The sequence below is a fragment of the Anser brachyrhynchus genome (genome assembly GCF_964034855.1).
Source record: "Anser brachyrhynchus genome assembly, chromosome: 3".
Lineage (NCBI taxonomy): Eukaryota > Metazoa > Chordata > Aves > Anseriformes > Anatidae > Anser > Anser brachyrhynchus.
This window is the reverse complement of record NC_137696.1, coordinates 23,487,038-23,508,955: the sequence shown is the minus strand read 5'-3', so window position 1 is coordinate 23,508,955 and position 21,918 is coordinate 23,487,038. Positions and strand designations below refer to the sequence as shown.

The window sequence follows — 21,918 nt, the reverse complement described above, 5'->3', positions numbered from 1 at the left end:
TTCAGCATAGGAAATGAAGCATTCAGCACCTGCGCATTTTGTCTGTGCACAAATTGCATCACTTTCTGGAAGGGATAACACTTGTTAGTTTGGGATACATAGGGCCTCCCCCCAGCTATAGAAATAATAATTAAAAAAACATAGATTTTCCCTCAAGAATGGGTTTGATTCATCGTCAGGATGACTTCATATCTCCCACTTACCTGATGAGCTTCCTGGTGTTTTATCCCAAGAAAGACTGAGTGTCTGCCCAACAACAATCTTTCAGGCAATGATAATTTGATAAGTTCCTCTCTAGCTGGGGAAATGTTTAAAATGCAGTGCTAAGTGGGGATATAGCCTACAGCTTTCACAGAGATACTGCAAGAGCAGTGCGACCTTATAGTCCTGACCAAATGTGACTAGATGCTAGCACTGTTTTACCACAAAAGGCTGGTGCATCCTCTGCTCTGCACCACCCGCAGCCTCCTCTAGGAAGAATCTCTTATATAACAATCACTCAGAGCTTTGCGGAGAAGAGAGGTAAAAAAATATAAAATAAAATATAATTATTTTCTTACAGTGACTCTACTTTCTTTGAAGCTGGTTCCTCAAACTTGCTTGGCTCACAGATCATGTCCTGGGAATCAATACTAAACATCTGAGGACAAAATAATTAAAATATTCCATCTACTGACAAAAGTTCTCTGTAAGCCAGAAGCCATGTTTATGATATTTATGTACCCTATATACATGCAGTCTGCATAAGTATGCATGCATGTTTATTAATGGCACACTATATAATTCACATGTAAAGTTTCCTAAATTAAATGACAGCTTTTGCATGGAAAACAACCAGTTTTAGACCATCAGGTGCATCAGTAGCTGTCAAAAATGGTAATTCTGGCTCCAACAGAGTTGCATGCTACACGCTTTATTAGTAACATATAATGGTTATATAGTGAATGATTCCACCCACGTAAATACATATGTACAATACTGCATTCAGAGAATATTCAAAGGGATTTTTTTATTATCTTTTGAAACATAGAACTGGACAGTAACAACAACAGAAAAAAAATACAGCAAAAATCTTTGCTATCTTCATGAGGAGAACAAAGACACGAGCAGTAAATAACATGGGTCTTACAAAGAAAGGCATATTTTTGCTTACTTCATTCCTTTTCATGCATTAACTTCATCTCCCTCTCTTCACAGACTTCAGGCTGCATGGTGGTGGGGGAAATCACGTGAGACACAACAAGTTAGCTCGTGATCTATGAATCACTGGTAGTCTCTGACACTTCAGAAGGTGGCACATAAAAGTACAGCAAGACAGCAACCAAAAAGGTCACACATTCCCATTCACACAGGAAAAGTCATGAGTTCAGGAAATAGAAAATGAGAGTAGTAAATACTCGTAGCTTAACCCAATTCCACTTGGTCATAGATGCACAAGATAGCCCAAAGATCTTTCAAAAAGCGTTTTTCATTGTGGAACATAGGCTGGTAGCTGTAATTACACTCTCCAGTGACAGCTTCTGAGACAAGACTGTCCTGAAGAAACAAGGTGGCCAAGCAGATGAAGTTAGGAAAGCCCTGTTAACCTGACATGATTCGTATGTATTCTTCCCACCTCTCTCATTCTTCTTTCTTAAACATGGGCATTTAGCAACAGGAAGAGATGTTATTAAGGACAAGCATTCACCTACAAAATAAAATATTCGTGCACCTGTAACCCAGCTCAGGCGATAACCATCAGTGGCGACCGTGATGAACCGTGACAGTGACAAACCAGGCCCAAGGTGGAGGGACAGACCCAAGGACTAACAGGCATGTACCAACCAAATATGGCTGGCATGCAAATATGACTAGTAGTCATCACCTCATCCCATAAAGAGGGGACAGCCCAGAGCCCATGGAGCCCTCCTGTACTGCAGCAGGCTGCGTGCCAGGAGCTTCCCCCCGAGCAGGGACACCCCTCAAGGTGACTCCTCCAGGTCAAGAGATTCCTCACCTGTGACAGGTACTCAGTAAGTGACTAATAGCTAGCTTGTTGAAACTTTGCAAGTAACTTGCTAAGCAGGCTGAAACTTTGTAACCTTACCTAGGTGACATAAAGAATTGATTGTGCGCATAATCCTTTAGGTATAAACTCTTAAATCTAGAATCAGGATAGGAGCCGGCCACATCTAGACTCCTTGGAGTTTGGATGGCAAAAGAGACTCCACTCTGAGCCTCGTGACTCAACGTGAGGCTCTCCCTGATGCTTTTAGTCTGACCTCGTCCTCAGTGCAGTAATAATCATCACGACCTTGCCACCACAAATCTTGTTAACGTCATGTTTTACCATTTGAGCTTTGTTAAATCATTATCTTATTCACAACTAAGCCCTGCCAAAGTGCTACTTTGATCAATAAATATGCTGCCACTTGTCTCTTATGAGCGAAGTGCATAATTCCTCTTGCAGCGATTCCAACGGCTGATCTCTGAATCTCGTAGCTGAAGGTACGTTCACTGGTGGGCCTCCGGTAATTCAGGAGCGGATCTCTTGTTTATGCTCAAAATTACATGGAGTCTCTTACATCCTCCAGAGTTCCCTTGAAGCACCCACAAGAAAAGAATACTTAAAAGCAAAAGTTAATACATGGGATTGGGAGGTCTCTCCTCACTTGGTTTCCAGTTCCATCCTCTTGACACACATAAGTCCATTCATTAACTGATTACTTCTTTAATCTTTCGCTTCAGCTAGGGCAGGGTTGAGCCAGAATCCCAAGGCTCATAGAGTCAGAAACCCCATTTCCTGCCCGACATTGGATTTAGTGGATATTATTTAAAAACAAGAAATAAAAGCACAAAAACTAAAGCCCCGACAACCACAAACCTGCTTCTGCCACGAGCTAGAGCCTCAGTTTCTTGATAAACAGATGACAAGATTATTGCGTAAAATATTGATTTATTTGTTTTTCATTTTGCTCCTGAGCCTTTTATTTATATACTTAATCCTTGCCCAGAAATAACTTTCAGATAAATATACGCTCACAAGTTTCCAACTTTCAAGTTCCTTTTGAGGAGTATTAAATCCAGGATGTAATTAAGCCTTCATTATTAGAAGTATTTTCTTTTTAGGGACCCAGCAGGCTTTCCAGCATGCCAAAATGCTTGTTTGGACATTTTCAGGGGGTAGCCAAGTAATTTGGCAGAAGATAAAAAACACGAGGAGGCAGTAGGGCTGGAATATTTTTCAACTAAATCAACTAAACAGAACTAAAGAAACTGGAAGCTACTGGAAACTCGTGAGGAAAGGAATTTTAAAAATAAATTTAAAAAAATAAGAGCTCAATCCTGGAATTTGAACACTGTGTACCAGACACAGAAAGCATTCTGGAGACTGCTAAAGACTTTCTACTGGGCAGTTGAAAGCACTTCCCCAAACCTGCAGAGAGAAGGTTTCGCTAAAGTTTTGCAACAGCAGAAGTACATAGAAACCACAGGCAATGAACACAGGCGATATTTACTGAATCTGTATCTTGCGGAATAGTTTTATGTATATCATAGTATAATCACTTCTCCAAAGGCAAAAGCCACCCACGGATATCAAAAGGCAGGGACTTTCACTTTGCTCTCTCAGTCTGAATGTGCGTATATCCCTGTCTGGGGCAGCTTGTATCAGAGCAAGTCATTTAACATAAAGAACTGACATTAAAAAAAAATATCTCTGCCTCCCCTCCTATGATTTTGCCTGCCATTTGAATATCTACTTTTCCCCTATTCAGCTACCTCACCAGAGGACTCTTCTCGCCTGCCCAGAAGCAGCAAGGCGTGCCTATCTTCTCTCTAGCACTGGACCCCACAAAGAGGCATGGACCCTTTTTCGAAAGACAAGTGTTCCAAACATACCTGTCTTTTTCTGATGCATACACTGCCATTCAGTCTTCTCATGTCTGAAGCATTTATCATACAAAATGCCAAATTAAGAACAAAGTTTAGAGGCCAAGTTTAGAAAGATGCATTTACAGGTTCCTTTTAATATAAAGATTCTCTAAATCTATTAAAAAAAAAAAAACAACATTTAATTATACTCATCACATTGAAAATCGATCTTGGGAGTTAAACAGTTCCCCATACCTAACTATTAATCCATGGAAAACTTCAGGCAGGATTCCACCTTCTGGATGGCACTACATCTGTGGGAACTCAGCGGCTACATCATTGATGGTGCTGAAACTGCAGGCTCAACTTAAAGGCTGCCAAAGCCTAAATGCTGCTAACTCTGGTTTGACTTTCAGTAACAGCAGAGCCTTGGCATTACCGTAGTGCTAGCAATTCCGTAGTTGGGTTTATAGAGCACAAGGGAAAGGACAATATTTTCAGAAGCACTGCAGTGAGAAATCCACATCCCAAATTCAGGTAAGTGTAATAACACAAAGCGAATGGCAAAGAAGTCTGTTCCTTTCGTATCTAAGATGCATGACTTAAACAGCAAATATCTCAGACAGAGAAAAACATCATTATTTTCCTTTCAGCCATCCTTACAGCTTTTAACAGTAAATCATGTCTCATTTTTTATGAACACACAAAGTTATACAATAAGCATAAAAAAAATCGCAGGAGATAAATGATACAATTCATAACACAAAGAAAGAAATGGGAAAAAAAACATACAACACATTTTCTGATACTCCACAAATATTCAGGAAGTTTAACATGCAAAATGGAATTTCTTCAGCAGCACTAGTTCAACTCAAGATGAGGCAAGTATCTTCTTTACAGAGTAAAGGCACCACCTCTTTGTAAACACATATTCCTCTCACTTTAACTGAGAAAGCACTCGAAATGCTCAGGAAGAAACCCATGCAGTAGTATTCCGTTGCCTATAAATACTTCGCAGTAGAGATATCTATGGTCTTTCTCCTTTTTATCGTATTAAATAAGAAATATGTTGTGGGTTTGGTTTTTTTGTTTGTTTGTTTTTCCCTCACCTGCCTTCTGGTATCCATCAAGAAATTTCAAGGCAAAAGAAACTCAAAACTCACATTTGCAGTCATCTTTTGTTTTCAGTTTTGTGCTATAGACAGTTTCCCAGAAGGGACTATTGGCTTACTTCAGAGACATTTAAAAAAAATAAAAATTAAAAAAATAAAAAAGAATATGAATACACTCAGTCATGCAGCTATACGTACTCTGACTTTCCAAATGCACTAGGAAGGACTGAAGAAGAAATTAACTTTCCTCCCTCTCCCCCTTGAAATCAAAATTACTTCTGATCATGACCATACTTTAGGATTCCACATCTTTTCAGTGTGCATCATGGATGTACATTTCTTCCTAGAGTGGAGAGCATTCAGACAGTTCTTTACCAGTGAAACTGCAAAACTTGAAAACCGTTAAAATAAATATTCCATACAAAGTTGGGTTGCTTGCATCTTGGTTGAAATGAACTGACCACTTTCAGTTTCCACCACACAATCATCACTGAATTCATCACCAAATACATTTTACTATCCATATAAGTCCATATAAGTGATTACACTATTTAATATTGTTCGGTATTCAACCAAACTTGTGTGTTTCTAAGTCATCTTCTTTCAGATTTATAAATCTGATTGGATTTTTAAAGCAGTACAATTTTCATGTTCTACAGGACTGTCAACTGGTACCTGGGGGAAGAAAAAATAAAATCAGGAATTAAGCTGTTATCCAGCAGAAGCTATTTTCAGTCTCAGTACTCTTGGGTCATTATTATGTTAACCAACAGTAGTGTATGTAGTTAATTAGCTGAATCACACATTTATAGAAATCCCTGTTTTCCCTTCTCTTTACAATTTTTAAAAGAAGCAAACAAAAAATAGAATTGAGTTTTAAAATAACTAAAATATATGTTTATTGGCTATAGATATTTATCACATGGAGATTAACTTCCCGGGTTGCTTGTTTTTTTTGTGTTTTTTTTTGTTTTGTTTTGTTTTGTTTTCATTACACTTAAATACATGAGAATCTTCATGACTATGGTTTGGAAGAAGTGTATTATTTTACCTTTATTTACACAGGCAGACATTGTACCTTTATTAACACAGGCAACTCTCAACTGTTTACAGTAATACTGGGATGAGGTCTCCATGCTTTTGTTTTATTGTGGTTAGTATTAATGAATTTGTGTGACACCCTAGCTGATTAACAAGGTAATAAGGGAAAATAGAACAGTCACGGACCACTGCCTACAATAAACATGAACTGACCCCCAAGCCTTCTGCAAAACTAGACTCAAGAAATAAAATCAAAGGATGAATACTAGCTACTTAAAATTCAGGGAAGTCTGAGAGCAGAAAGTTTCTTTTTTGTTTGTTTGTTCATGGGAGCTAGGTTGTTCATGGGAGCTATGAGAGAAACATATCTGAGAGCAGGCTCCCACATGGCACTGTCACTCCAGAATAGCGTGGAAACAGTCACGTAGTAAGTTTTTGTCAATTACTCTTTTGCTGTTAATATTATTATGCCAATAGAAGTCAATCATTCAAGTACAGTAACATAACCAAGGTAAAAGAGTCACTACTTACAGGTTTAACGTCCATATTCATAATCCCTGAATTCACATTGTGCCTTCGCAAATCTGATTTTATTAAGGCTGGGGTCAGGGGGAAGAGAGAGAAGAGAGAAAGTTGATTTCCAGCTTTGTAGTGACACGCACTTCAAGAGAAAGGTTTGTACAGTGCAAGCACACAGCAGCTGCTTTCAGCGCATACTCAAAGTATCTGAATTCACTCTTTGGCAGTTTGAACTCAGTGACAATCTGAACTTGCTCCTCACAAATCACATGCAGAAAATGACAATAAAAGCTTTTAAACCATGAGTACTTAAAACAAAGGCTGATTTTTTTTTTTGCACTTCCAGCATACTTCTAGGTACTGCCATGTATAAATCACTGCTACAATTTAGTAATAAATCAGCAATTTCTTATATTTGAAAAACTGCAAACTGTCTCCATTTATGTGTTTATTATGTTCGCTATCCTACTCAGAAGACAAATATCTGCCTCAAATTCAGGACATGACTCAAGAAATGGGTGGTGGATTTTTCTAGTTATTAGCAACATCATCCTTAAAAGGTGTGTACAGAGCAAGTATTTAAAAAACAAAACAAAACCAAAAACCCTGCATTTATTAGCAACTTCTGTCCTCCATCCAGACAGGAAGTCAAATATTTAAATCTTAGGTGTCTGAGATCTCAAAAAAACACACATTTTTGCATTAAAGATAAATCATCACTTACATTTCCGATTAATTACCTGTTAAGATAATGCCCACGAACAGCCAAGCACAAAGAAAGAGGTTTCCTGCACGAGGACTGTAGTCTGTTGTAAGCTTCCCTTGAACAAGTGTAAAGACAATTCCAAATATCTACAAAGAAAAAGTCGCTTCATCAGCACCATGTAGAAAAGAGTCATCAGTTTACCTTGCAAAGCTTCAGACACCTTACAAAAACAAGTAAGAAAAGACAACTACAGCAGCACAATGGAGACTTTAGCAGCCAAATTTAAGAAAGACTTATTAGATTATAGCAGAGCAGCTTTCCTGAACATTACTTCACTTGAAGAAATAGTGATATAACCTGTGCTGAAGCATTAAGTAGACCTGACGAAGTGCCTTCAGACTCTGGGTACGTAATTTCCACAGCAAATTCAAACCCAAGTGGGAGATAGCCAGTCATGAAGAACCTGTTGAAGAAAACAAGAGGATGATGGGTTTGGCCTTCATCTATGACTATGGCTATGAAAATTAGATAAACACTTGGTACTCTGAATTAGTTGGTACTCTGAATTCTGCTTTCAATACCTATTATGATTCAACACTTGCTTTGCCTGCCTCATCCAACAATTTTAGCCATATATCCCTCTTTTCAGGACAAAAGATATTTAAGATGTTTATATTTGTGCCGTTCCCCATAACAACCTGCATTCCACTCCATATACACAAAACAACCTTCTCTGACCAGTCCACAAACAACTCTGTAATTGAAATCAATTACTTTCACGTGAAAGGCATACCTGAACATCAGAGCTTGATTAGCCTTAACATCCATGCTAGATTATAAAAAAAAGACCATCAACAGAGTGTGGCCAGACACTGGAACGGCTGTTAGAAGCTGCCATGGAAATACTGTTTCTGAACAGAACTGCAGTAAGTCTTCTAGACCCCTTTAATTACTCACCCAAGTACCCCTCCAGTCACAAACACTACTATGAGATGTCCAAGGTCCAGAGTGAACGTAAATACCACCAACCCAATGAAAGAGAGGATGTAAACGATCAGAGTGGTTTGCCTGCAACCCAACAACAACAACAAAATAACATTGTTAACATAAGGTCATTTGGCACGTTGCCGAAGTACGGAAAAGTAATATAACTGTTTCTTACTCTCTTGCTAACTGACATTCTACAGTAATTAAATTTGCTTCATGTGATTCTGTCTCAAACACATCATGCATTTCAGTGAGAATATAACCCTTCCCCAACTGCTTATTGCCTTAGTTATATGGCTGCTTCGCTCAAGGCTAAGAGAATTACTCACTCTTAAAGAATGAACGATCACACCAGAAACCATTACCTCAAGACCATTTTAGTTCTCCACTATGCTGTACCTCTTGGCCATTCTGCAGCACGGTCCATTATAAAAAGATCAAAACAGCAGCAGCCAAATTGAACACTATTAGTGATAAAAATCAGTCTAAGAGGCAAGTCAAACAAATCTCACTAAAATGTTTTATTTATTTTAAATCTGGTATAAGGGACGTCATCCAAAATATTAAAGCACATATCACTTATTTATAAGCCAAAAGACATGCAGAAACAAAGCCAATCTACAGCAGTAACATCCATTAGGCTTCTAGAGTTCTTGCACGTAATGTACTAAGAGTCACCAAGGGAGAACTTCTTCGTTGCAAGCAGTGCTCCAGGGCCCTGCCCACTCCTGGGGGGCATATCACACCGTGGGTGATGGACCCAGGAGTTCTTACCCCAGAACAGAGTTCTGCTGCATGGTTACCCCCTGAATTAAAGCAAATGTTGTGCTTCTTAACAGGCCCAGGAGTACTACAAGAACTGAGAATCCATCAACTATCAATTTTACAAAATAAGGCAGAGTAAGCCTTTGTGCTTTTCCTGGAGAAGGAGCCTCCTGGGCCACCTGACCACTGTATGTAGGACACACAACGATTTCCTTGCCAGCATTACAGTCCTTGCAGAGACAGGAGTAGGTTGGAACCCCCTTCACGTCTTTGCATTGTCCAGAGCACACCCTATCTCATTTCTTTTGGCCAAGAATCAGCAGGAGAGTCTCAAGCTTTTGCTGTAGCCTTAGAAACTTGTCTCTATCAAGGCTGCTGTAAGATCAGGGATGTGCTGCATTTTATCATTAGTTCACCTCCACCCTTGCAGTACTTTTCTAATGCGATTGCACCGTCTCCTACCCCTAGCCCCATACATGCCTACCCACACTTACTTGTATGTTTTAGTGTAATCCAGCCACAAACCACAAATAATCGAACCCACCATTCCTGCCACCACCAGTGTCAAGCCAATTCTCCCAGCGTTCACTTCTTCTCCCTTTCAACAAATATTTATATGGTGCTCATTAATAACTTGCTTCCACTCAGAGTCAAGTTCAGACCTCTTGGCGGTCATAAGTGCAAACAAACATTCCTATGACTCCCATAGCTGTATGATGCAAGAAACCGTACGGGGGGGATAAAGGAAACCAAATGTCTGAGCGCACATAGCACCTAAGTAATAAAAAACATCACCTCAGCAAATGTGAAGTTTAAAAAAAAAAAAAAAAAAGCTTACCTCATAATAAGTTACTATCATCTGGTTTAATAATGTGGAGACAGAATAAAATGCTCCAGTCATAATACCTGCAATAGTAAAAGAAGAGTGTTGGTCATTCCACGTTTAGTCATGAAGATCTGCTACCACCAACAGTTAATCTTCTGATATTCAAGACTTAAGTCAGAGGAAAAAACACCTTTTATCTACCAGTTGAGATCTCTCCTGCAGATCTATAACTGCTATTTTAAATACTGCTGGACTTTCCAGTGCAGGCTGCTGAATAGGTGAACATTTGACACGCACACACAGAAAACACGTCAATTAAAACTCAGTGTGCTTTCGGCACATCGGAACTGCTCTGCCAGACAACAGCCAGACATCACCACTTACCGTAGCTGATCAGCAAGAGTACAAATGGAATATTTTTGACTAAGTTAATAATCGACTGCTTGTAGGAATAATCCTCAGGAGGCATAGCTTGCAGAAGTGCTTGAGAATGACTAGGAGGATATTTAGGCTTTTCTTCAAACACTGGGGAAAAAGAATAAGATTTTGATCTGTCCTTACCAGAGTAATTCGTTATTTTTTTTAAGTGTGAACTGTTCCTATATCAATGAATTTCACAAGATTAATTTGTGTTCTTTAACACTCCCATAAAACATTATGTATATGTATTTTTTTATAGATTTTCCTCATGCAAGAAACAAGTCACAGCCACAACAGACGTGCCAATTATTTGTTCACATGCAATTGCTACCAATGTGTGGTCAGAGATAGACTGCATCTGCAACGTGTCTAGACCTTTGTATCTGAATTGTCAGAATAACAAAAAGAATTTGCGCTATATCACAGCGTCCTTGTGGCTGGTAGCCACAAAAAACAACCTGCATATCCTGAGAGAGGTTGCTCCACATGAAGCATGACACACAGTAAACAATTAATCTGCTGTGTCCAGGGTTAAGAGACAAGTGAATACAAGTAAACCTGAGAAAACCTCAGCTGCTCTGAGACAAGTTAGATGCTTGAAGTATGATGGTGTAAACACTCCCTACGGCCACAGCGCTTAAACTGTAAGGAAAGAACACTTACCAACTCCTGTTAAGAAGAACAAAAGTGTGGATACTATCGCTGTTCCATAGAACATGATGCTTATATTATGTGCCATTAGATCAATATCATTCGGTGTATTTGGAACCAAAACAGGTGGCACCAAAAAGCCAATTGCAGTGCCAAGCTGTAAAGCAAGAAAAGAAAGCAAACAATAAATTTCCTGCAAGCATAAAAATGAACAGAAGCAAAATCCTTACCAGGTGAAATTCAGAATTTGTATCATCATAAGCATTAATAAAATCTACAAAGGAAAAATGTTCCTTTAGCATAATACTTCAACGTCATTTACTGTTAATGATATTTCACAGACAGTTTTTCCAATAACTCAGGATTTTTTTTACCTTTTCATTTCTAAACTAAAATACAATGCTACACTTAGAATATAGCCCATTTAACAACTAAGCATTAAGGAAGGTTTTTCTGATTGTTTGTTTTCCTTCCAGAATAATATTTTACAACAAAATGGCATGCATGCACATAAATTTGTGTCGGTCATCCTGTAACTGAAGGAGTAGGGATGAGACAGAAGATTCCAGCTGCTTCTTTGGAAATGCTTTTCTCTTTTTCTTGATCAATATTCTGCATTTCGTATCACAGTCCTGCCACTACAGAAATAAAGACCAACATGACTTTCTGGTGGACTGATAGAGAAGAACAAGGGAAATGGTGTAACCTCATTAATAAATATAAAAAGAGATCTAAATCTGCAGTTATTGCTAAGGAAAGAAAGAAGAATTACAAAATAAAGTAGCACTGAGTTTGCATTTGGAGTCCATTCCAATGTAGCAATGATTTTATATTAAAGAGACACACAAAATAAGGACTTACATTTTGTGTACATGTATAAAGCATTTGAAAACATCAAGAAACAACAGTCTGAAATTACTCTCCAATTTGTCTCTGCTACTCCTCCAAAACTAAGTTGCATTTTTAAGTGCTGGAACAATTTTTTTAGACTAAAAAACTTGCATCCATTTCAGGTTAAAATAAAAAAGTGAAGGACTGTTAGAGCAGTAAATTCAACTCAGAAAGCACTCAGAGGTGTGCCTGTAAGCGTACAAAGCAGCCTTTGTGCATACACCCTGCAAGACTTTTCTTGCTTTTTTTAACTGACCATCAGATTTACCTAGTATCCATTGCTCATCTGAAGAATTCATTTCTTGTTATGATCACCCTTTAGTACACGAAACTAACAAGCAGGAAGTAAGTAAGCTATCACACTTTTTCTTAAGACATATGGGTGCCCCCGCATCTGTGTGACCCAATATAGCACACACAATGTTCCAATAGAGTCCAGTGACACCATTTTCCACCTTTTACATATAGAAAACTGCAGTACAGAGATTACAGTCAGAAGGATCAAGAATCATAGAGTCGTTCAGGTTGGAAGAGAGCTCTAAGATCATCTAGTCCAGCCTTTAAGAGTCCAGCCTTTTAGAGTGGCAATGAGTCTGGTGTGTACAACCTGAGAAGCTGAATACTTTTTGAAAACCTGATACTGGTAACAACCCTTGACAAGTAAACAGCTGCATTCCCAGTGATTTGTTTTGGCTGCAAACAATCAGCACCTCAAGAGATAATGGATGTGATTCTGAACAACCCCTGTGCTCCTTCCCGATCCCTTCCTTTGCCACTTGAACCCCCACATCTCAGCATCAGAGTAAAGCACCAGTTTCAGACTCCCAGTTTCACCATTATCTGGGGGAGCCTCAGCTAACATAACTCCTTGCAGCTGCCAGGAATTGCAGAGATGGAGCTGCCAACAAAACCTTTAAGCTGATTCTGGTAAGGAAGATTTCCTGGACTGCTAAAACAATGTTACAGGTCTTCAGTCCAAAATGGACAGTTGACTTGTTGACTGGCAGGCTTCAGCACAAGATTAATTGCTTTGGAAAAGCATTAGGAAAAAGTGTAAACAGGTATGTGATATCAAGCAACCCTAAGTGATACCAAGCAACCCTAACTGCAAGTATTACCACTAATACTACCACCGTAATAATCCAAAGTGCACAAACATAAATCATTGGACTCAGGAGGTGGAAAACATGACCTCTGTTACCTGAACAAACCCTTCCCAAGACCTCAGCCCGCACCGGTGACCTTGGTGGGGATTCTCCCATCCTCTCACCACAGGACAGGAGAGCCAGAGGACGAGGCTAGGAGAGGAGGACCCGCACCTCACCTCCACATGTGCCTGGTCCAGGGCTGTCAAACCAGCAGGACCAGGAGATGCGAGGAAGTCTGAATTGGTTATAACACCACCACAACCACCACCATCACCGCCACCACCGCCTCGTGGGCTGGAAGCCGTCGCCCCTCACCTGGTTGCCCAGCACGGCCACGGCACAGGCGGTGGAGACCTCGGAGGGGCCGAACCAGACGGAGGCGACGCGCGAGGGCAGCCCGAGGATGAAGACCTGGGCGACGGCGCAGACGGCCTGGGCCACCATGGTGATGGCGTAGCGGCCGGGCGCCAGGCTGGCACACTTGAGCCAGGCGCCCAGCCCGTTGAGCCCCGCGCCCAGCAGCGCGGTGAGGCGCAGCCCGCGGGCGTCCAGCAGCCATGTGGCGGGCAGGATGAGCGGCACGTAGGCCACCATGTAGACCATGGAGAGCCAGTCTATCTGCGTGAAGGACACGCCGTAGAAGTGGGCGAAGACGTTGCTGAGGATGCTGTACTGGATCCACTGGAAGGCGTTCACCAGCGAGTAGCAGCTGAAGACGGCCAGCACCGCCAGCCGCCGCCGCGACAGCCGCGTCTCCACCCGGCCGCCCGCCGCCCTGCATCCTTCGGGGCCGCCGTTCTCCGCCTCCTTGCCGGGGAGGAAGCCGTTGTGCTGCGGCGGGGCGCCCAGCATCTCCCCCTTCTCCCCCGCCGCCGCCGCCGCCTCCTCCTCCTCCTCCTCCTCGCCGCCCTCCGCCATCTCTGCCCGCTCCCCGCTCAGCTTGCCCGGCCCGGCCCGCTCCCGCGGCCCCGCAAGGTCACCGGGCTCCGTCGGGCGGTGAAGCCGCCCCGGCCGCCCGGGCGAGGGGAAACGAAAGCGGCCAGGCCCCAGTAGGTGGCGGCGGCGAGGGGAGGAGCGGGAGGCGGCGCCGGGCGCCTGAGAGGAGCCGGGCGGGGCGAGGTGCCGCCGGGCCGGGGGAGCAGCCGCAGCCCCGCAGAAAAGCTCCTCGCTGCGCCCCCCCCGCTGAGGGCCTCAGTGCATCCAGGCCTGGGAAGGTGGCGGAGAAGCATACGGAGGCAGAAGTGATGTAAATAATCCCCGCCGCATCACTGAGCGAGCAGCAGCGTAATCTCATTCCTGTAAGCGCTTTCTCGGTTTAGACATCCCACGCAGATGTATAAACCTGCGTCTGGCAACCTCCAGCTCTGCTCCCGGATACCCTCCGGCTCCAAATGCCACAGATTGCACTAGAAATTGCACCCTGCCTGTGCCACAGGCGCCCACACCGTACCGCTGCCAGGAAAAACAGCTAGTGTTCCCCTCAGGTAACACGTTTGTCTCTTCGCAGCTGCAGTGCAAAGAAACGTGCCGATGGGTCAAGGTGCAGACGGCAACAGTGGAGGCCCAGCTCGCAGCATGGGGTGCCCAGGACTGGTGCTTTGCTTGGGAACATGCGTCCACCCCAGTCCTTCATCACCTCAAGAGCCTCAGGCAAAAACTTTCCTCGTTTCCACTCGCCCGCTGAAATTTGTTTTGACACGCACCCAGAAAACTGATTCACGCATGCAGCGTGTTTAGGCAGTCAGTTCTTACCTCAGTGAGCCATCTTGCCTTAAGCCCTGCTTGGTATGGGTTTGTGTAGGAGCGGTATCTGGCAGCCCCATCGTGATTTATAATTCTGCTGCTGTAGACAATGTACCACAATAAAAAATGGATTGTTCTCCAAAGAGCATTATGAAAATATAGAAATGTTTAAGTTTGCTAACAACATTAGAAGTATTTTACTGGCTTACGTGGGAAATCATTTGGCATGTACTCAGCAAATAACATACTGCAAATTGTTCATCGATTTGTTAGAGCCTAATCAGATTTGTGTATGAGTGGTAGATGTGCTCAGCCACCAGTCTTAAGTTTCCTCACTAATTATGAATTGGTATTTTAGTTAACATCAGGTGATCTACCTAAGCCACAGTTCCTGATCTTATTTACAGCATGAATAGAGCTAGGAACCCATGCTTCAAAATGTTAATTTGGCTACATTTGCTTTCCCTGAGCACTTAGCTGAGCAACAGTAGTGATGACTACGGGCACTGTGGGTTTTTAGAGACTACTTGAGGTGAATATTTATTTTATTTTTTTTTATTTTTTTATTTTTTGCAATGCAGTTACCTATATCAGATTCAGGTTCTCCTTGCCTCTTTCATTCACTCCAAGGAAAAGCCTGATCTGTTTGTACTTTTCTTGCACCAGATCAGGTGCTGGGTAAATTTTTCTTAACTCTTCTGCCCAACTTCAGAATTTAAGTGTTACTTGCTGTACCAACATAGCCTTGTTGAAAACTTGAGGACTTTGAGAGGAAGAAGTGTAGTGGGAACTGAAACAGTTGTTATCAAAGTACCAGAACAGCCTGCTTTCACTTTAGTGTGTCAGTGTTACATAGTGGTAGAAATAATCTGAAAACTTGCTTGAGACCCCATCTATAAAAGTACTTCCAACAGCACCTGTTCATGATCACTGAAGCCCAGCCATCTACGCTGCTCAACCATCAGAGCAATCCCTGGCACAGGGTTGGCCTGGGACAGCCACTGTTCCTCAAGCAAAGTTCGGTATTTAGTATGGGCTGGGAGCCGCCCTGTCCTCCCAGGTCGTTCAGATCCAGCCACCCTTTGGGGAGGAACGCTATTTCACCCTGCTACCCTACCACTACACCATTTCATACTATGGGTGTACTCAGGCTCTTAGGTAGCCTCGGGGCTGGGGAAAGGACCATGACTCTTTAGTCAGGTATGTAAACATAGCATTAGAGTCCTAAACTGCTCTTGTTCTTTTCAAAGAAGGTGTAAACAACGATCTACATTGGATTTCATTTAACTTTTTTTTTTTTTCCATTGAATTTTGGGTGACCTTGAAGTCCATCCAAAGATAAAATTTACTCCCCAAAGACACAGGAAAATAGGCTTTGTTCTTCTGTCATTCTTTCTTTTCCTGTTGTTACACCATTGGCTCTGTGCAACAGGCAGAGTTACTGCCAGGTGACATTCTCAGAGCAAGGTTCAACTTCAGCCTGTTCTACAGTTACAGACATGTCTGAGGCTTCACTTCCACAGCACCCAGACAGCATCATCTTTGCATGACAGTCCAACACAAAAATCTTCGTTTGCTTTCTATACGGGAATCCTGCACAGAAGAAATAACTAGACACCTTTCTTAAAATTATGTCTGAAGCAGTGAAAAAAGCACTGAACATGAGGAAGCAGTGCAAATGGTTGGTATAAGGGAGAAGAGGCGCGGCCCGGCTTACTTCTCAGAGAAGATGTTTCCTTCAAAACAGCAGAGTTCATCAGGGAGCTCTAGAGAAGAAGACTCTAAGCCTGGCAGTAGAATGAGCACCTGGATGAAAGCTAGCTCCCATAAGTAAAGTGAACTTTTTCCAGAAAGAAGTTTATTTAGAACAGATCAACATGAAGTCACATTTGTCACTATCACAGCTGCACCGACCTTGGTGAAGTAAAACCAGGTTGATTTTGGTGAGGTAAGATCTATACAATTTCATCTTTGGGGACATTTATCTCCAGAAGTACCTTGCTAAATAAGAAAGGAAAAGACAAAACAAGTTGACACCATCAGGACAAAGCTTTGATACTCGTCTCCTAACTTTTTACACTGCTGTATTTCATAGGCTTCACAACCGTTACTTCAGACTTACTTCCAGTTGTAAGTGAGAAGCAGGGCCAAGGACATTGTTGCACAAGAGCGAAAGTTATCCTGTGAGAAATAGTCCTTGCAGGAGTTTGCTTAAAATGTGCATCCTCGAATTTCTACATTTCATGGACAGTTGATTAAGCTAAAAACAGAAAACTGATGTCAAGGTTTACAAGACAATTTTAGTTTAGAACTGTTGCTATCCTTTTTCAGTCTAGCCTCTAACCCCAAATTTGTTACTGTTCCCTCTGTAACATATGTTCCGTTGAAAGGATGATTTATTTTCATAACTAATTCCAAACTTCATCTTGCAGATAATGCCATCGTTGGGAGAAACATCACTCAGAAGGTGCCTTTTGTTTCAGATAGGACATTTCACAAAACAAAGGGAACTCAACTATAGTGTGCTGCTTTCAATGTGTAATTAGCTTCCCAGCACTCCTAGCTAGATTATTGCAGTGATATCAATTCCTAGTTACGTTCTTATTCCAACCCTCAAAACAGTATCTAAGTTCTGCCCCTAAAAATTCAGAAGTCAAACTATCTTTGTAAAACTTGACACAAAGAGTAGGATCTTGAAATGAACAAAGGAGCTGGTTCTCTAGGACTGTGACTGTAGAAAGGTGCCAAAATACCAACACTTCTTATAAAATAAAATTAGAATTTTTGTGTATGTGAAGCACACAGTTAAAATTTCAGGATTTTCTTTTCTTTTCTTTCTTTCTTTCTTTCTTTCTTTCTTTCTTTCTTTCTTTCTTTCTTTCTTTCTTTCTTTCTTTCTTTCTTTCTTTCTTTCTTTCTTTTTCTTTCTTTCTTTCTTTTTTTAATGTTTCAAACTGTGTACTTCAGTCTTTACAGTCAAAAATTTAAATGTTATTTTATAAAGCACTTAACTCCCTGTTACAGTTTTCCATGCAAACGTTGATCTCAGTGCAGAGAAAAACTCCATGAAAGAAATACACTGGGTACTTCTCTTTCAGATGAGTCCTTCAAACAACAACAAAAACAGAACAAAATAAAACAAAACAAAACAAAACTACAGCAGCTTAAGAAAGTGATTCCAGAACAAAAGATCTGAAGTTCCAACTGAGCTAGAAATGAACTATTTTAGCAAGATATTAAACAAACCTCAATAAGCTGGACTTGAAATAAAGTGGTCAAAGAGCTACATGTTTAAATTTCTTAATTAATAGCTGTTAGAGAATACAGGGAAGATGTAAACATCCTCTTCCTTCTATGCAGTCCTCATTCCAGCAACACTTGCCCACTCTCCCCATGAGCTAAACCATAATGTCTCTCAGTGAATGCGCATCTGCAATACAAAGCACTTAACTGAAGTTTGTTCATAACTCCAGGTGTTTGTCTCTCTTTTGGAACATGACTGCCCATAGTAGGGATGTCTGTCAATGACCTTTATTCATTTTTTTTTATGTACCAACAAGTATATAAAGCATGCTCTTACTCAAGGATCAGAGAATAGTTCTAAATAACAGTTTAAAACATGGGTAATGCTAAGTGAGCAGGCTACTCTTCTGTAAATAATGTTAGAAATTAGCACTTCTGGATGTCTCAATCCGTATAAAAGACGCAGAAATGTACATTTGGCGCTTCTGTTGTGCTGCCATCTGGTTTTCCTTTTGTAGACAGCTGTCAATTTGATATATGTAATGGAATTTTACTCCTGATTTTCCTAGCAAAGCAAGTGAAAAAAAAAAAAAGTTACATACACAAAGTAATTTTTGTGTACAAAAAAATAAACATGTGAACAAACAGAGTAGGTAAAATTTATTGGAATTTTATTTGCTGAAATTAATAGCATCTTCATATATTACAAAAAGTGTAACCTCCATCTGAATCCTTTATACACAGAGAAACAAAAAAAAAAAAAAAAAAAAAAAAAAACCCTGTACATGTCCACATAAAAATAATAAAGTTCATGAAATGCAGAAGGGTTGTCTTTGATGAACATTCTGATTTTTGACAAAGACTCATTCCTTTGAACATTGGTAAACTTTTGGGAAAAGCTTCAAGGCATTTTTCGTTGTTACTTCACAGACTCTTCCCACTGATACCCCGTTCTCTGCAGCAGTGTACTGGCAGATAATCCTGATCTTCTCTGGTTCATTTCTTCCCTTTTTGATTTTGATTTTGATCAACAAAGCTCTTCTGTGAGAGAGATCAAATAGCATCAACACGTCTTATCAAAGGACTGTGGGACAGCAGTGATTAGAAAAGCCATGATAACATTTGTTAAGAAAAAAATGCCAAGTGTCAGACCACTTGGGTAGGATGTTGAATCAATCGGCTGGTGAAACCACCATGTAAAGCAATAAGGATAAAACATCGTCTTCCCTTCTAGGAGGTCTCTGATAGTTTGACAGTTAGAGCAGTTTAATTTGCTATATTTGTGAAAAAAACACCGTAACAGGACCTAAATTTTCCAGCTCTCTTTCACTACCTGCTTCATTGCAACTCACCTGCCTGGTCCATGTGCACACATCCTTCATATATTGGATGGAATGGACATGTGGATTTGGATCTATTAAGAGCCTAGTACAGAAATGTGCTTGCATTTTAAAGAGAGGTTGCCCACCCAAGCTTGAGAAACATTGCTAGTTTTACCATTGAGGAAATCCAAACGTTTAGTAACAGCTTGAAGTTCCCAATTTCTCTCTCTGAAAAAGTTATCAGCAGGAAGAAAGGTCCAAACCTATTTGATAGGGAAGATGCTGGCTGACCTCCGCTTAACTAAAAATCAGCGGGAATATTTTTTTGTTTAGACTGAATAACAATAAAAGGTGCCTGCCCAAGCCCCTGGCTGTGATAGCACATTATACCTTATACATTCTAGCAGGGTTAATCACTTCAACAGGAACTCGGCCAGACAGACACCAAAAGGGACTTTTTTTCTGCTCCTTTATTAGGAAAGCACTGCAAACATTCTCCAAAGACCCCTTCAGACAGTTCTCTTTTGCAGCACACCTCGCACGGTTTAAACTGTTTCAGATCAGCTGCAAACCCAGCACCTCTCAGAGAGAACTCCCTCCCTTTTGGTATTGGGGGAGATAAGCCTAGTGCCCTTATCAGCCATGCCACCGCTGCCGCAGCCACCAGTCAGCGGGCAGCTCCTCCGGCAGGACCGCTCCAGAGCACCTAGCGCATTGTGTGGGTTACAACATCCACTTCAGCCAGACGCGATCCCCTCCGCACGGTACCAGGAGGATGCCCAGCACCTCCAGCAGTCACTCAGCACACAGCAGTGTCCCCGAGGGTGTCGATGAACGCATTCATCGCTGTGTTTTAGCGGAGCAGCTGTCACATAATAGCAGCAGCCCAAAAGCTAACATGTTGACTTACATATTACTTCTTTATATTTTCAACTCCTCGTGGCTCTTCTTTTATTAAATAACAAGACCAGGCCAGAAAAAAAAAAAAAAAGAAAATACCTAAATGTTGCATGGCAATAAGGCTCTTAAAGTGCATAAACTTTAGAACTTAGGAAAATCATTTTAAAGGAGCATTAATGTAGGGATCAATCTCCACGTTTTTGACTACACATCTTTGTTTGGACCAAGGCAAGGGGAATCGGTCTCCAAGCAAATGTTCTCCAGTGGAATCTGTTTAATTAACTTCTCTCTCTGGTGCAGCCAGGATAATAAAACAAGGCAGAATAGCATGTGACAAGGTCGCTCTCACTACAGCAATCAATACAGCAACATGCAAAATAAGAACCAGCTTTGCTAGAGTGGTATTCAGACTGTTTAAGCCTCTGGAGATAATCCTATATTTCTGATGAACTGAAAATACAGGCTGAACAGAGTATTTATGTCCCTTAAGACCTCAGACAGTACACATGGCTTTTATAAACCTTAGGAGGGGGATGAAGAGGAAATAACTTAGGCCCCAAGAATAGCCGTTTTGGTTGCCTATTTCTCTCCACAGGCTGTACAACAAAGTTGGGCTCTCATGTTAGCTTGGTTCTTCCCAAGGTAAATGTCTGGGTGCTGGAAGCAGCAATGTTTCGGTGGGTGAAGTGGCCAAGGTGAAGCTCCCACTGCTCCCTGACAAGGGGCTGGGTTGGGAGAGGCTGCGTTTCTGAAGGACCAAAGTTATTTACATGTTTGGGAAAATTTCTTTCATTTATAAATACCGAACCATTTCACTGTGAATTTGGTACTGATCTTCCACCAGTTAAGAAGCGTCGAAATGTTTGTTTTTGCCTGGGAAGGTATGGAAAAAGTTCAGCCTCTTATTTCAAAACATTTACAAACAGCTTGTGGGAGGCTCAGCTCCACGCTGCTACATGAGGTGTCTGCCCCATGTTTTTTCCACCACCCAAAAACATCCCAGCGTCTCATTTTCACTGTAAAGGAAAACAAGCCTGGGGGAGCACTGACATTTTCCATGGCGTGGAAGTCACCCCTGGTCACCCACAGCCAGTCCCCTCCCCACCAGCATTGCTTTTGCTTCTGCATTGGTTCAGATAGCTGGAGGGGAAGGCGAAAGGCCAAGCCTCATGCAATCCAATTATAGCCCTGCTGAAACGGCTTCCAGGAACTCTGCAAGGACTAACCTGATCATGCCTTGTGATGGCCGGAGGAAAAGAAAGATACCAGCCAGCTGGTACCCGTGCAGGGTGACAGACACCCTCCCGGCACAGCTGCGGAGCGGTACGTACTGAACACCCGCGGCACATGTGGGCAAGCTCGAGACGCTGCGACCAGGCGGCAGGGTTGAGCAACCCAAACGCTGCCTATCAGGTTTCCTTGTAGCAGGACATGATGCCAAGATCCCAGTCAGTAGTACAACCGTCAAAAAATGCAAAACTTGAATTTGTTAACCCTGTCCTCCATATGGCGCAACGGCTGCCAAGTCTGCCGAAAGCGCTCCAGAGATTGCCTCTATCCGCTGCTGCACCAACAAGTACCACGGAATTAACCTCTCGTCAGTCACCAGGGGACTGGGGATGGACACATTTTTCAATTAGCACCTGCCTGGCCCATGCTGGGACTCGCAAATACAGGAAAAATCTTTGCCGTAATTGTTCAGCTTTCTCTCTTCCAGGTCCACAGCCCCTTTCCTCTGCCCTGCTGTCTTCTGCAGTGCTTATATTTTAAAATATGCATAAATCTAATTGTT

The 21,918-nt window shown here is 41.7% G+C and overlaps 2 protein-coding genes and 1 long non-coding RNA gene across 3 annotated transcripts; 1 reads left to right on the top strand and 2 right to left on the bottom strand.

Annotated features, from left to right (window-relative positions):
- Window positions 1–983: 983 nt before the first annotated feature.
- On the bottom strand, window positions 984–13,979 carry FLVCR1 (FLVCR choline and heme transporter 1). Its single transcript, XM_080585606.1, has 10 exons — window positions 13,234–13,979; window positions 10,892–11,036; window positions 10,193–10,333; window positions 9,821–9,888; window positions 9,477–9,580; window positions 8,188–8,298; window positions 7,588–7,693; window positions 7,265–7,376; window positions 6,537–6,604; window positions 984–5,639 (listed from the first exon to the last, which is right to left on the bottom strand). The coding sequence occupies exons 1-10, from the start codon at window positions 13,834–13,836 to the stop codon at window positions 5,574–5,576; spliced, it is 1,524 nt and encodes a 507-aa protein (XP_080441732.1). The 5' UTR covers window positions 13,837–13,979; the 3' UTR covers window positions 984–5,573.
- A 26-nt stretch (window positions 13,980–14,005) lies between these two features.
- On the top strand, window positions 14,006–14,804 carry LOC308192249. The gene is made up of 2 exons (XR_013948674.1): window positions 14,006–14,216; window positions 14,426–14,804. It is a non-coding gene; the product is annotated as an uncharacterized lncRNA (long non-coding RNA).
- Window positions 14,805–17,480: 2,676 nt separating this feature from the next.
- Window positions 17,481–21,331, bottom strand: LOC308192248 (putative deoxyribonuclease tatdn3-A). Its single transcript, XM_080585607.1, has 2 exons — window positions 20,337–21,331; window positions 17,481–18,911 (listed from the first exon to the last, which is right to left on the bottom strand). Exons 1-2 carry the CDS (start codon window positions 20,454–20,456, stop codon window positions 18,768–18,770), a joined length of 264 nt encoding a protein of 87 aa, XP_080441733.1. The 5' UTR covers window positions 20,457–21,331; the 3' UTR covers window positions 17,481–18,767.
- Between the last annotated feature and the right edge of the window lie 587 nt (window positions 21,332–21,918).

Excerpts from the sequence above, each read along its gene's own strand:
- FLVCR1 (XM_080585606.1), bottom strand. The coding sequence starts at position 13,836 with ATGGCGGAGGGCGGCGAGGAGGAGGAGGAGGAGGAGGCGGCGGCGGCG. Across the intron at positions 11,037-13,233 it reads TGGCCGTGCTGGGCAACCAG|CTTGGCACTGCAATTGGCTT; the intron begins GTGAGGGGCGAC and ends CTTGCTTTACAG. Across the intron at positions 7,377-7,587 it reads TACTTAATGCTTCAGCACAG|ATATTTGGAATTGTCTTTAC; the intron begins GTTATATCACTA and ends TTTTCTTTGTAG.
- LOC308192248 (XM_080585607.1), bottom strand. The coding sequence starts at position 20,456 with ATGCTATTCTGCCTTGTTTTATTATCCTGGCTGCACCAGAGAGAGAAG. Across the intron at positions 18,912-20,336 it reads GCCTTGGTCCAAACAAAGAT|GGAAGAAATGAACCAGAGAA; the intron begins GTGTAGTCAAAA and ends AAAATCAAAAAG.